Source organism: Cygnus olor (assembly GCF_009769625.2).
Source record: "Cygnus olor isolate bCygOlo1 chromosome W unlocalized genomic scaffold, bCygOlo1.pri.v2 SUPER_W4, whole genome shotgun sequence".
Classification (NCBI taxonomy): domain Eukaryota; kingdom Metazoa; phylum Chordata; class Aves; order Anseriformes; family Anatidae; genus Cygnus; species Cygnus olor.
This window is the reverse complement of record NW_024429075.1, coordinates 1,233,248-1,249,077: the sequence shown is the minus strand read 5'-3', so window position 1 is coordinate 1,249,077 and position 15,830 is coordinate 1,233,248. Positions and strand designations below refer to the sequence as shown.

Genomic DNA, 15,830 nt, shown 5'->3' with positions numbered 1-15,830 from the left:
CCCCTCCCCGGCCGTTCAAAAGCAGCCCCTAGGGAGCACAGGCGACCAGGGTGGGCAAACAGGGCGTGGCGCGGCAGTTGGCACAGGCAGGGTGAGCAGGGAGGGCCCCTCGCCGCTCTTTTGCAGCGGTCTTTCCCTTCGGTACCTGTAACCTGCCTGCGAGGAACCTGGCCGTGGTATCAACCAGGCAGAAAACCATGGCCTCCGCATCTCTTGCGGCCTCTCCAGCCGCTGTCACTGATGTGGCTACTCAGACGGAGGGCTCGGGGAAACACACCGCCATCCAGGTCTTGGGCTGCAGGGTGTGCCTGAGTCTTCTGTCGGTATCCGACAGCAGCAGCGAGGGGTATGCCTGTGGGAGGTGTGCCCAGGTTGAAGAGCTGCTCAGCCAGGTAGGGGAGCTTTGGGAGGAGGTGAGCAGGCTCAGAAGCATCAGGGAGTCAGAGAGGGAAATTGACTGGTGGAGGTGTACTCTGCCCTCTCTGAGACAGACTCACGAGCCTGCCATAGCACAAATGTCTCCTGCTACGCAGAAGACAAAAGTTCCCTCATCCCGCCAGGCAGCAGGAGGGGACCTAGGCCAAGGGGGGGAATGGAGGCAGGTTCCTGTTCGGGGGGGTAGGCGAGCCCTGTCCCTGCCCACCTCACCTTCCCATCTACCCTTATATAACAGGTACGAAGCTCTAGAACATGACAACCAGAACAACAAAGCAGGCGAAAGCCCGTCCAGGTTGGTGAGGATGCCTAAGGCAAGGTCCCCTACCCCCCACATTGCTACATCAGCTCTCAAAAAAGAAAGAAGGGTTATTGTCATGGGGGACTCCCTTTTGAAAGGGACAGAGGGCCCAATATGCCGACCAGACCCTACCCACAGGGAAGTCTGTTGCCTCCCTGGGGCTCGGGTGAGAGACTTTGCTAGGAAAGTCAAGCGCCTGGTACGGCCCACCAACTACTACCCGCTACTGGTCTTTCAGGCTGGTAATGACGAGGTAGCAACGAGAAGTCCGAGAGTGATCAAAAGGGACTTTAGGGCTTTGGGGCAACTACTTAAAGGATCAGGGGCACAGGTTGTGTTTGCCTCTGTCCTTCCGATAGGAGGGATCGAAGCTGACAAGCAGACTCGTCACATTAACACGTGGCTTCGGGACTGGTGCAACCGGCAGAATTTTGGGTTTTTCGATCACGGGAAGGTCTACGCGACCCTGGGCCTGCTGGCACCAGATGGGATGCGCCTCTCTCAGAGAGGGGTGAGGATTTTTGCTCAGGAGTTGGCTGGGCTGATAGATAGGGCTTTAAACTAGAGTCGAAGGGGGAAGGGGATAGAACCAGGCACGCCGGTGATGAGCTAAGGGATGGTGTACTAGAATCAGAGGGACTGTGTCCTAGTGAGGCCCTTCGGTCGGATACACAAGGTGCTGCGTGTAGGGAGGCGCATTTGAAGTGCTTCTACACAAACGCACGCAGTATGAGGAATAAAATGGATGAGCTAGAAGTCTTGGCCCAGTCCCACAGCTACGACATCATCGGCATAAGCGAAACCTGGTGGGATGAGTCCTGTGGCTGGTGTGTTGCAATAGATGGTTACAGGCTCTTCAGGAGGGACAGGCAGGGTAGGCGAGGTGGTGGGGTGGCGATGTATGTGAAGAATGGGCTGGACTGTGTGGAACTTCAAGTTGGCGATGGCAAAGTTGAGAGCCTCTGGGTAAGGATTAAGGGACGAACAAATAAAGGGGATGTTGTTGTGGGAGTCTATTACAGACCACCTGGCCAGGACGACAATGCTGATGAATTATTCTTTGCAGAACTAAGAGATGCCTCGAGATCGGCTCCCCTCGTCCTAATGGGGGATTTTAACTTGCCAGACGTCAACTGGGATCACCACATGGCTGACGCGAGCAAGTCCAGGAGGTTCCTAAAGCACCTAGATGATAACTTCTTGGTGCAGGTGCTAAGTGAGCCAACTAGGAAAGGCGCCCTCCTAGATCTGTTGCTGGAGAACAGAGAGGGTCTTGTGGGAGACGTGGCAATTGGCGGCCGTCTCGGTCATAGTGACCATGAAGTGGTCGAGTTTAGAATTTATGGTGACAGAAGGAAAACTGCCACCAAAACTTCAGCCCTGGATGTGGGGAAAGCAGACTTCAGGCTGCTCAGGGAATTAGTCAGCAAGGTCCCCTGGGAAACTGCTTTTGAAGGCATTGGTGTCCATCAGTGCTGGTCCATCTTTAAGCACTGCCTCCTGAAAGCTCAAGATCAGGCGATTCCAAAATATCAGAAGTCAGGCAAGCGGGGCAGAAGGCCGGCCTGGCTGACCAGGGATCTTCTACTGGAGCTTAGGCAAAAAAAGAAAGTGTACGGCTGCTGGAAGGAGGGTCAGGCGACAATGAAGGAATATAGGGATGCTGTTCGTGTTTGTATGGAGAAAATTCGTGTGGCCAAAGCCCAACTAGAGTTGAAGCTGGCCATGTCTGTGGGAGACAATAAAAAAGGTTTTTTAGATATGTTAACAGAAAAAGGAGAACCAAAGAAAACATAGGTCCGCTACTAGATGGGGAGGGTCTCCTCACAGACAATGAGATAGGCAAAGCAGAGACGTTTAATGCCTTCTTCGCCTCTGTCTTCAACGCTGATGATGGGCTTCGGGACCCAGGGTACCCTGAGCTGGAGGACCATGACGGTGGGAAGGACAAACTCCCAACCGACCCTGAACGTGTGCGGGATTTGCTGCTCCACCTGGATCCATACAAGTCCATGGGTCCGGATGGGATTCATCCCAGGGTGCTTAAAGAGCTGGCAGACGTCATCGCGGGACCTCTCTCAATTATTTTTCAACGATCTTGGGAATCTGGAGAGGTCCCAGTAGACTGGAAGCTGGCAAATGTTGTGCCAATTTTCAAGAAGGGTAAGAAAGAAGACCCTAGCAATTACAGGCCTGTCAGTCTCACGTCAGTGCCTGGTAAAATTATGGAGAGGATGATCCTTGAAGTTATTGAAGCACACCTGGGGGACAATGCAGTCATTGGTCCCAGCCAACATGGGTTCATGAGGGGTAGGTCCTGCCTAACAAATTTGATTTCCTTTTATGATAAGATCACCCATCTAGTCGATCAAGGGAAACCAGCTGATGTGATCTTTTTGGACTTCAGCAAAGCTTTTGACATGGTTTCCCATAGGATCCTACTGGACAAAATGTCCAGCATACAGCTAAACAAAAACATCATACGATGGGTGAGCAATTGGCTGACGGGCTGGGCTCAAAGGGTTGTGGTAAATGGGGCCACATCTGGCTGGCGGATGGTCACTAGTGGGGTCCCTCAAGGCTCCATTTTAGGGCCAGTCCTCTTCAATGTTTTTATAAATGATTTGGATGTAGGACTAGAAGGTGTTCTGAGCAAATTTGCCGACACTAGGAGGAGTTGTGGACTCTGTTGAGGTTGGAAAGGCCTTGCAGAGAGATCTGGACAGATTGGAGAGCTGGGCAATCACCAACCACATGAAGTTTAACAAGAGCAAGTGCCAGGTCCTGCACCTGGGACAGAGCAACCCTGGCTATACGTACAGACTGGGCAACGAGACGCTGGAGAGCAGCCCCGCAGAGAGGGATCTGGGGGTTATGGTTGATAGCAGGGTGAATATGAGCCAGCAGTGTGCCTTGGCAGCCAGGAGGGCTAATCGTATCCTGGGGTGCATCAAGCACAGCATTGCTAGTCGGTCGAGGGAAGTGATTGTCCCGCTCTACTCTGCGCTGGTGCGGCCTCACCACAAGTACTGTGTGCAGTTCTGGGCACCACAGTACAAAAAGGACATAAAACTGTTGGAGAGTTTCCAGAGAAGGGATACAAAGATGGTGAAGGGCCTAGAGGGGAAGACGTATGAGGAGCGGCTGAGGTCACTGGGCCTGTTCAGCCTGGAGAAGAGGAGGCTGAGGGGGGACCTCATCGCAGTCTACAACTTCCTCGCGAGAGGGAGTGGAGAGGCAGATGACCTATTCTCCTTAATCACCAGTGACAGGACCCGTGGGAATGGTGTGAAGCTGAGGCAGGGGAAGTTTAGGCTGGACATCAGGAAGAGGTTCTTCACCGAGAGGGTGGTCGCCCACTGGAACAGTCTCCCCTGGGAAGTAGTCACTGCACCAAGCCTGTCTGAATTTAAGAAGCGATTGGACTGTGCACTTAGTCACATGCTCTAAACTTTTGGGCAGACCTGTGCAGTGCCAGGAGTTGGACTTGATGATGCTTATGGGTCCCTTCCAACTCGGGATATTCTATGATTCTATGATTCTGTGACTTAAGAGACTCATTTTGATTTGTTAACTGTTCATCTTTTTCACCCCCAAAATGGACATTGCTATGCAAAGTCGGTTTCTTGGAGAAAAAGCTGTTACATCTACCTATATTCTTATAAAATATACCAATTTTTGGATGCAGAAACATTTCAAATCATCATCAGCCCACAGTTCCTGTTTAAGTTTCACTATATACTAGAATATACAACTCCATCCTGATATAGTACGGCAGTAAACTATACTTGAGCTTGATCAAGCTTACAGAAGCATCAGAGGCAAATCCAAAACACCTTGGGCATAGTAATAAGCCTTGCTAGTTTAGACAGGAACATACCAGGCAGGGGAGAAAATGAATATATGTCCATATACACCACCTAGTATCTGAAGTCTCAGCTAATGCTTTGCAGTACAGCGATGAGGAAGCATCTGTCGTTAAATTTCTCCATGCACTAAATCTTGACTAGCTGATACTTTCCATATACAAGTGACGTCAGTTTATGCTGGGTCCCAGGACTCTCCCCAAATTTTCTGATGTTTTACCTACTTGGATAAAAATGACTGGATTTCTTAGACAAATTCTAGTCCATAGCGACAGATACTGCAAATCGTGTGCTTTATTGCATGTTGGATTTTTTTAAAAATATTTTTAAATGATTCCTTTGCATCTCTGGGGAATTATTATTTATTGGTAAGGTCCATTTAAAATTTGAACTGCCCAAACGTTTATCATAGGACAAGTTAAGCCAGGTATTGAGCAGGACTAGTCAACTATTGCTCAACAGCAACCACGACACTGTAAAGTTTACCTGACATATGACAAACACACCAGTCTCCTAAAGAAAACAAAAAAAACCTTCAAGATGCTATCAAAACATAAAGGAAACGCACATAAAATTTGGAAGTGTCCAATACTGTCAACTGTACCAAGTGATACATATTTTTGATCAAAAACTATCCAATCCTTATTCTTCAGGCACAGAGGAATGAATCGGAAGCAATACAGATCAAGATTAGAACTCCTTCATTAGCCAGAAAACAAAGTCCTGATCAATGCCTATAGCACTTTCTTCTGAAAACACAAATAAGCTAAACCTGTTTCTGTACAATTACACCCTCCTGTTGATAAAATTAAGTAAAGAGGCATTTTCCCCTCCTACAGCCGCAGCATGAAGTACTATACTAGGCAAGGCAAACATTTAAACTAAAGTAAAATATAAGTGCATAAATGGAAGTGATGCCAATTTAAGTCAATTTCAGAGATAACACACTGATTCATCTACCTTTTCAAATGACATCCGAGATAAAGTTAACACAAAAACACCAAGCTGGTTCTAGTATGTTGGTTCTTATTTCACTCTTCTGCGTGACTTTGGACAAATGCATTGCTCTCACAGATTTTCAGCATCTACCAATTCTTCCATTTAACTGTAAAAACACTAACCTTGTTTTTCCGTATGAGATGAAAGTCTTTTCCATAAATCAGAAGTGCGTGTTCAAAGCTTCTGCATTCTTCTTCTGTCCATGCTGTCATCTCTTCTGACAATCACAAGAACAGCACGATAAGTGTATTTTCGCTCAATAAACTATTACAGAGAATAAAATGTGTTGCTAATACATGAATATCCAAAAGCATCCAAAAAACAATAGGCCAGTTATTTAGACCCATGTTCTTTCATCTACTGTACAGATATCCTACCTGAAATCTAACAATTCTTGTTTATAGAGAATCATGAGAGTTTGATTTCTAAAATATTTTATCCTTGAGGGCAAAGGACATTCAAAAGCTCTGATTTATTTCTTATGAAATAGGTCATTAAAAAAAACAACTCACAAGACTTTAAAATATCACCAAGATATCAGTGAGATTATTTTTTTCCGAAGTACTTCTTGCATAGGACACAAAGAGCAGCAGTTGTTTGTAAAAAGAGCAAAGGAACAACCAGTTTGTTTTAAAAACCTGCAGCTTGTAAAAGTGAATTTTAGTTTTACAAATAAAATCACTAAGAAAAGAAAGATGCAGACAAGGAGCCAATTATTTCGTGGTTTTCTACAGCCTTTCTTAATATATGTTTTTTAATATATGTTTTAAACAAAGCGGTTCAAACTATTTACATATGTCAGTCTTGTCTTAAGTATTGTTGCTTTCCTATCTTGATTATGGCTTTAGGCCTAAATATAATAAAGGAGGAATTTTCAAGCATCCTGCATTCATAATGGTGATCCAAAAATTCTGTTCAGCTGTCATTTAAAGTCAACAGGGGAAAAAAAAACATCTCAAAGCGTTTCTGGAACCAGGCACTGGAACCAAGACCTTTCTGCTCCCAGATGAAAGTGATAACCATTCTACTACAAAATCATTTTCTTTCTTTCTCACACAATTAATTTTGCACTCCTTTCTACAGTGTTCTCAAGCTTTAAAGTGTCCTGGTTTCAGCTAGGACAGAGTTAATTTTCCTCCTAGTAGCTGGCAGGGTGCTATGTTTTGGATTAGGATGAGAAGAGCGCTGATAACATGCTGATGTTTTAATTGTTGCAGAGCAGTGCTTACACCAAGCCAAGGACTTTTCAGCTTCTCGCTCTGTCCTGCCAGCGGGCAGGCCAGGGGTGCAGCAGGAGCTGGGAGGGGACAGACCCAGGACAGCTGACCCAAACTGGCCAAAGGGGTATTCCATACCATCTGATGTCATGCTAAACAATATATAGGGGTGGCTGGCCGGGGTGGGGGGCCGGCTGCTCAGGGATAGGCTGGGCATTGGTCAGCGGGTGGCGAGCATTTGCATTGTGCATCACTTGTTTCGTACACATTATTAGTAGTAATACTATTATCATTATTATTATTATCATCATCCTGTCTTAATAAACTGTCTTTATCTCAACCCACAGGCTTCACTTTCCTGATTCTCTCCTCCCCCATCTTAGAGAGGGAGGGGGGAGGGTGAGCGAACAGCTGTGTGGTGCTTAGCTGCCGTCTGGGTTAATGCACAACATGGTGGCACCAGCCTCGGAGCCATATATTGATCTGCTGGCTCTGCCTGTTCCTTTCAGTATTGATCCCCACTACTGGAAGGAAGGACAGAGCAAAACACTACCTGTGCACCCGATCCCTCAACCAGTCACCCCAGAGATGTAAAGTTCCTCTTGATCGCTCTTGAACTTCTCTTTTCTACCTCATTACTGCCGACGTTAAAAACAATAAAGGGTAATAATCTGAAGGCCGTACTAGGCGAGTGACTTTCCAAGTGATGTCTCTTATCTGGGCTCCAGGGAGACAACAGACTTCCCTATGGGTCAGGTCTGGATGACAGATCAGGCCCTCTGTTCCCTTCAGAAGCGAGTCCCCTATGACAATAACCCTTCTTTTAATCTTGGTGGGGGTTGTTGTGATGCAGGGCATAGGCTGACTTGCCTCAGGCAACTCCCTCAATGTGGAGGGACCTTTGTCCACATCTTTTGCCTGCCCATCATTTCCAAAGCCTCGTACCTGTTGTGTAGGGGCACCTGGGAAGGTGAGGTAGGCAGCAGGGGGGTTCACCTTCTGCACTGAGCAGGAACCTGCTTCCACTCCCCCCTATCTCTTAGGTCCCTTCCCTCTGCCTGGCAGCAAGGGAGTAGAGGAACCTTCATTTCTTGTGCAGCAGCTGGCTGAAGAACCCATCTCAGGGACAGCAGAGTACTACCCCACCAGTCAATCTCCTTCTCTGACTCTCTAGTGCTCCTCAGCCTGTCCCACCTCCTCCTAAAGCTCTACCACCAGGCAAAGCAGTTCTTCAACCTGTGCACACCTCCCACAGCTGTGCTCACTACTACCATCCTGTAGTGGCATAAGAGTAGGGCACACCTGGCAGCCTGACACCTGGGTGGCAGCATGTTCCCCCCGGATCTCTGTCTGGAAGGCTGCATCGGTTGTGGTGGGTGCCGAGCTCCCTGAGGCCACGGCCTTCTGCCGGGTGGATACCACCGCTCCCTGATCAAGCTGGCAAAGCTTCAGCGCCCTGCCGTTTGCCCCACTCCTGGTCGCTCGCGTTCCCTAGAGGCTGCCTTTGTAGTGGGGGCGGGGGGGGGGGCGGAACGCGGGGGACGCTCCTGGCTCCGCCCAAGCCTTGTCAACCGCCCTCACGAGGGCTGGCGGTTCCTGGCCGCTCCCTCGATTCAGGGAAACTCCCTGCACATGTCTGCCGCAGAGCTAATCGCCTCGGCCAGTGAAAGTAATAGTGCGTTTCGGGGTTCAAGGTCTGTAATCTTTTTTCTTGAGGAAGGAAAAACGTCAAAAGCATTTCAAATAGTCTAACTTAGGCACTAAGGCCTAAGCAGAGTAGAATTTTTCTTATCCACACCTGCAGTTGAGCCTGATGCGTAGATCTACATTGTAGACTTCAGGATTTGGGCAAGTTTTCTTATACAAGGGAAGAGGACTGTATTCCCTATAGTTTACATACCAGGTTTATGGTGCTGTGCTGTTACACAAAAGCTATGCTTAAGTCCGATCTACAATTTTGCTGCGCTTAATGTTTGAGGGAAATCATTGCTTATTATTTTACCTGCATATTACATTTGTCACTCTTCCCTTTATAACATTAGGTGGAGTGGTTACATGTATTTTAGTGTTACCCAGAGTATCTTAAAGCGTGTTTGGAGTTGGTGCTGAATAATTCTGAAAATGAAATAGCAAACATGGTGTAGATGCATGAAAATCTTTACAAGTAAAGAAAGGTTTCCAGACATTTATTTCTGGAACTGTACACCAGGTATTAAAGTACAACAAATACAAAATAATGCTAAAAAAGTGTATGTACAAATATTAAAACCAATGCAACAACAGCAACTTCCCTCTTGAACATCTGATACTAAAACATGTTCTGATTGTCAATAAATTTATTGTTACGCACAGGGTACTTACTTTGAACTGAGAATAACTGGAATCTGTTTTATTAAGAGGACTCTAACCATACTATCAATTGTAAAATACAATAGGTATTTTCCTTTTTCAAATGAAAAATAGGAATAAAAAAAATAGTAACCTTGTCATTTTATAAATTACTGTATTTAGTTTTGCCATCAGTAGATAATGTGTTTGTAGTCCTGGGCAAATAATGTCCCCCTTGGTCAGTTTATCCATTAGTTTACATTCAAAGTTGAAATATTCACTAGAGACTTTGGTTAAATTAAGGAGCATCACTATGTTCTACCGGATCTGAAGTTTTCATACATTTTCTCTCTCAGTTTTAAAAATTAAAAAAAGGAAGCAATTGCACAATTCATTGACCTAATTATACACAATTTAGTATTCTTCAAATAGTATTGTACATCCTTCAAATAAATTCAGTAGTTTGACCATGACAAGAGGAAAACTAAAATTTGAAAATATAGCATGAGAAGACTTAACAAAAGTAAAAGTATTGCTATAATCACAGCACCAGTTACACTTCTAAATGAATCAACTATCCTCTTCAGATCCCCTGTACATAAAAAAGAATACATTTACCAACACTGCAATTGCCCATTATGGATTTTTGGTTTGTTTGTATGGGGAAAAAGCATGGCAAAGGACAAAGAATTCATCACAGTTTGTTATAAGAATTGTGCTTCACCATCTAAGAACCAAAGCAATATAATTTCTTCATATGCTTGCAATTCAGTTATCTTCATGCTGACTTTTAAAACACAATTCTATTAAAAAAACGGTAACAAGTTCTCCATTTAAATGTTTAAATTGAGAGAAAAATAAGTCCAACTTTTAAAAGAAAAAAAAAACAATAAATAGCTATTTTACATGGATAAAGTCATAGTGGTACAAATTTATGAACGTCACATTGAGCATGCACAAAAATGTTACTATACACAGAAGTAGTCAGTAAATAGTGAAATAGGTAACTAAAAAGATATGAAGAATTTACATATTTACAAAACCTTGCAAATTATTGCCTCATTTTCACAAGGAATTCAAAGTAAACAATATCAGCTAGCTAGCCAACAGGTTAAATAAGATCAGCACTTAAAAATCTATTAGACTAGCTGAAATTCATTTTTCTCTCATATCATTTTCTGAATTATTTTGGTCAAAAGTCATTATTAAATAACTAAAGTGTCCATTCAACTTGCTGACAACCTAAACCTTAGACAAGTCTCTGTCTACATTAAGATCCCAGCAATGCATAGATAAACCGAATATATTACTGCATCAGTTAATGAGAATGGGCATATTCATTTAAGTGCAACTGGTATAATCAGTCATATTTGTATAATGATTATTTTTTTTTGTAATACACACCAGCCACTCATTGTAAACCCACAGATAAACTTGAATGTATAATAATAAATGATTATGGCCAATATTTTACAAAATTACATAAAATGTGTTGATTCATAAACAAAAGAAATAAGGTACAGAGTTCAGCACAAAACAGCAACAAGAAGCTGACAACTTGGCTAAAAAAAAAAGGCCAGAGTACAACAGGGTCAAGGCTACCCATTATTTACTGTGTACTTACTAGAATTACATATATCAGATGTATAAGTTAAGAACTGATTACAAAATTATCTCTATTTTTGTCCACTGGGCTAAACTAATTTCTTTTTAATATAGTAAAGGTGCTATTGTGTAAACACTTCAAAGTAATCTTCATTACCATGCTGTAAAGAAAACTCCATGCTCTCCATCTAAAATTCAGGATGTCAATGCAGTTTACAGTATGCATAATAAATACCCTCTTCCCTTTCAAATATTAAGGTCACTACTTTCTAATTACTCAGCATGACCTTGAAGCAACTATTACAAATATCAGCAACATAAATTTAATCACTTGAATAATGAAAACTAATTAGAGTCAATTAAATTTATAATATGATCAGTGCAAAGAAAATTATGGAGAGAAAACTAATCTTATGGAAATAAGGTTCAGATTCTCAGTAAAAAAAAAAATCTGCAAGTTGTATGCTACATGTTACAAACCAATACTATGTTTGGTTCAACTCTCCCATAAGAATTAGAACAAGCATTTGCAATACAAACTTTCTGGAACTTGCACTTTCTAACGTGCGCTCAACTTTCAGAATAAAAATTTACTGAAGTTAAATAGTTACTTTTATGGGAGACATTTTTACTCGTCCTTTCCTATTTGACCAAGGCAGCAAAGTGCCATTTTTCAGCTAATGACTTTACTAAAAACAGACAAATGCAATCCACACTGAAGAAAAGCTTTTAAATACATACTACAATGTTATACTATTTCTATATAAACTATACAGTCCCTCAAAACTAACACTTTGAACTGCAGTGCTCCAAACATACTGCCCAAACAATTTAAGATGTCTTCCAAAACAGACTAGCTGTAAATCCTAAACTGTGCAGACCGTAACTTTCCTAACAGCTGACGTTGTATAAAGCTTAGTTACACAATTATATTACTCTTCAAAGTTGTAGACAAAACCCATCAGAATAGAATAGCCTAAAATGCATCTGTTTAAGCCAGTAAGGTTAAAGTACACAGACACCTCTGGCAGTATAATTACTTGTGTAAGGTAGCCATGGCCTATAATTTTGTAACAGCATCCAATTGCATGTCTTCATACTTTACTCATGTTAAGTCCCTTGTGCTAGCTTCCACCAAGATGAACTTGCTGTTTTGTAAACTGAAGTGCTCTAGTTTAGTATCACGAGAGAAGGTTCCATTAAAAAAAACTTGTATGTTTGTGCAGTTTAAGTTAAAGAAACCCATACTTGCCTTTATAAGAAAAAAAAATGCTACATTGTGCAGGGATCAGGACTGATACCTGTAAACACTGTTATTCCACTACACTTATTACAGCAGAAGTAACAGACTAAAAAGCCATTCCGATCAGTTCAGAACTTCTGTGCTGGTTTTGAAATGGTGGCCTCTGTCTACAGGCTTTAAAAAAAAATTGAAGCAGAGCTTAAAGCTGCAACACAGAGTTCTCTTAGTCCCAAACTCTGTCAAGCATCATATGACATTTCCACATTTATGGACTGGAAAAAAAAAAAAGAAATTACTCTTGATAAATCAAGATATAGTTCTATATATACAAAGACATCACTGATGTCATAAAGTTCAAACTTCCAGTGAAAGACTAAGCAAACCTGATAGTTCCCATCAAGTTTACTACTACTGCATAAAGTACCCACCGTTTGTTTCATTTTCCACAGTCATTCTGAGTGAAGGGCAGTATGCTGGTGAAGAGTGTGGGTGCTGATAAAACCGTTTGTCTCATTTGCAGATAGACTGCTGAAGTCAGCCACTGAAACAGCCATTTTGGCACTTGTAATATGATGCGTGTGGTTCTCAAAGTCCACACTAAGGTTATTTACAGAGACATCATTTATGAAAGATTCTGGGACAGCAATTCCCATTTTCAATCTCTTCGCAGGTCTGTCTGTCTCCTCACTGCACATGTTCATTGAGTTTAGCTCTGAATGATAAAAGCCAGTCTCAAATAAATTAAAACAATCACTTTCACCATTGCTAGGCAAGTTAAGCAATTCTTCTGTTCCAACAGGCACATGATTAACTGGTGCTCGGGGTAAGTTGTCCATAGGAGGAAAGGCATCATCCAGGCAGTTCACATCTGAAGTGTGGCAGACTGTAGCTACGCTATTTGTCAGTGCTGGAAAAAAAAACAGATGAACACAAATGTAAATGAAATAGTTTATGTAGTCACAACAAAGATCCCCCCCCCCCGCCTTGATTTACCTGTCAACTCATTGGCAGTGATAGAGTTCAGAATGCTTAGCTGTTGATCAGGAATGATTTCTGTTCGACTATTAGATGTTAAGGCTGAAGAATGTACTGCTCCACCAAGGGCTTCTGCTTCATCTACCAAACGATCCATGTAGTCCCTAAAAGAATATTACACCCATAATAGGTTATTTAACATGAAAATGAAATCAAGGCCTAAAATGATGATGGATTTAATTTCAGTTGTCATAGCCACTGCAGCATTACACTGCAATGGCGGGAGGAGGAAGTAGGCAGGGGGAAGTCTCCTATGTTTAGGATTTGAAACAGAAAACACATTCTAAGAACATTTTACTTACGTAACTCCTGGATGATGGTTATATCTCTTCTTTCCAAATCTTGTTTGCTGAGCAAAGTAATCATAACGTTCTGACTTTTTCCATATGTAATAGAAAGCCACACACTCAGCAACTGTTCTGGTTCTTACCTAAAAGAAGGCAAGAAGAATTGACAAATTTACGTAAAGACTTATGTTTTGTCATTTCTCCAATTCCCATATACCTGCAATATTGTTAGCTTTACTACTCTAGAATCTGGAACAAACCAATTCAATTAAGACATTTATAAGACATAAGAGATCTACAGTTTCAAATAGCTGTTACATCTGTTCTACTGTATTACATTGTTGTTTTTTGTTGTTGTTGAATAGATTGAAACTCTATATTGGAAACAGTTCATAAACTATAACATTTTTTTAAACTGTAAGACAGACTCTCTTAAAATAGAAAAAGCTCATTAGATCAGTGACCTAAAAGAAGTGAAGCAGAAAAGACTCGGGGTACTCATTCCTTTTGGGAAAGTCAGAAACTGCCAAGGCTTTGACAGCAGATATGCACAGCAGAATCACAGAATGGCCAAGGTAGGAAGGGACCTCTGAAGATCATAGACTCATTAAGGTTGGAAAAGACCTCCAAGATCATCTGGTCCAACCATCCCCCTACCATCAATATCACCTACTAAACCACGTACCTAAGCACCACATCCAACCTTTTCTTAAACACCCCCAGGGAAGGTGACTCCACCACCTCCCTGGGCAACCCGTTCCAATGCCTAACTACTCTTTCTGAGAAGAAATTTCTCCTGATTTCCAACCTAAACCTCCCCTGGCGCAACTTGAGGCCACTGAAGGACCCTCCTCTAAGGGAAGTCTGCTGCCTTCCTGGGGCCCGGGTTAAGGACGTCACCAGGAGACTTCCAAGCTTGGTTTGATCCTCAGACTATTAGCCATTGCTGGTCCTACATCTGGGAGGAGAAGAAGGGGCAACGCGTAGCCCGAGAGCAATCAAAAAGGACTTCAAGGAATTGGGACGGATGATCAGAAACTCGAGTGCGCAAGTCATCTTCTCTTCCATTCTCCCCAGTACTGACAGCGACAGGAACAGAAGGGTAGAGTCCATTAACACGTGGCTCCGTGGCTGGTGTCATCGCCAAAATTTCAGGTTCTTTGGCAACAGGAAGCCTTACATGGCACCAGGCTTGCTGGCATCAGACGGAATTCATCTTTCCCAAAGAGGGAAGAGGGTCCTTGGTCATGAGCTGGCAGGGCTCACTGATCGGGCTTTTAACTAGATTCAATGGGGGAGGGAGATATCATCAGGGATGCTGGCGATAAGGTACAGGATGACATGCCATCCCACTTACGCCAGCTGAACACCACAGCCGACAAAGGATGCCTAGAGAGGGAACAGAGTTTAACAGGAGAGCTACCGTAGGCCCACACTGACAAGTTATAGTTGTCCCATCCAGAAAGGCAGACGCATTGGGAGCCCAACTCAAATGCCTATGTAAACACACGCAGAATAGGGAATAAACAAGGGGAACTGGAAGTGCGCGCGCAGTTGCAGGGCTATGATCTCATCGCAATTACTGAGACCTGATGGTACAGCTCTCATGACTGAAATGTGGCCATAGACAGCTTTGTGCTTTTTAGGAAGGACAGGCCAGGAAGGTGAGGTGGTGAAGTTGCTCTTTATGTGAGCAAGCAACTGGAAGCTATGCAGCTCTGCATATGGGGGGGACGAAGTGCGAGTCAAGAGCCTATAGGTGAGGATTAAAGGGCAGGCCAACAGGGGTGACATCGTGGTGGGTGTTTACTACAGGCCACCGGATCAGGAAGAGGAAGTGGATGAGGCCTTCTACAGGCAGCTGCAAGTTGCCTCAAGTCCGCAGGCCCTGGTTCTTATGGGGGGTTTTAACCACCCCGATATTTGCTGGGAACACAGCTCAGAACAAACAGTCCAGGAGGTTACTGCAGAACATTGCAGATAACTTCTTGATGCAGGTGGTAGGTGAGCCAACAGGGAGCAGGGTGCTGCCGGGCCTGGTACTAACAAACAGAGATGGTCTAATTGGAAACGTGAAGGTTGAGGGCAGTCTTGGCTGCAGTGATCACGAGATGTTGAAGTTCAAGATCCTGCGAGGAGGAAGCAGGGCAAAAAGTAGGACCGCAACCCTGGATTTCAAGAGAGCTAACTTTGACCTCTTCAGGGACCTAATTGGAGGAATCCCCTGGGCCAGGGCCCTCAAGGGAAAGGGGGCCCAGGAGATTTGGCTAATATTCAAGCACCACTTCCTCCAAGCTCAGGATCAGTGCATCCCTACGAGAAAGAAGTCAAGCAAGGGGGGCAGGAGACCTGTGTGGATGGACAAGAAGCTCTTGGGAAAACTTACACAGAAGAAGAAAGCATATATGATGTGGACAAAGGGACAGACCACTTGGCTGTAATATAGGAACACTGTCAGAGAATGCAGGGATGCAGTGAGGAAGGCCGAGGCCTGGTTAGAATTAAATTTAGCAA

At 43.7% G+C, this 15,830-nt stretch overlaps 1 protein-coding gene across 6 annotated transcripts in view; it reads right to left on the bottom strand.

Annotated features, from left to right (window-relative positions):
* Window positions 1-12,299: 12,299 nt before the first annotated feature.
* The window catches only part of LOC121062964 (mesoderm induction early response protein 3-like), a 39,986-nt gene continuing 36,455 nt past the window's right edge, over window positions 12,300-15,830 (bottom strand). For all 6 annotated transcript variants that reach the window (XM_040543265.1, XM_040543270.1, XM_040543269.1 and 3 more), the window contains 3 exons: window positions 13,332-13,459; window positions 12,988-13,133; window positions 12,300-12,901 (listed from right to left, as the gene is read on the bottom strand). In XM_040543265.1, coding sequence (XP_040399199.1) covers window positions 12,444-12,901; window positions 12,988-13,133; window positions 13,332-13,459 — 732 coding nt within the window. In that variant the 3' untranslated portion in view covers window positions 12,300-12,443. The remainder of the gene's footprint in view (window positions 12,902-12,987; window positions 13,134-13,331; window positions 13,460-15,830) is intronic.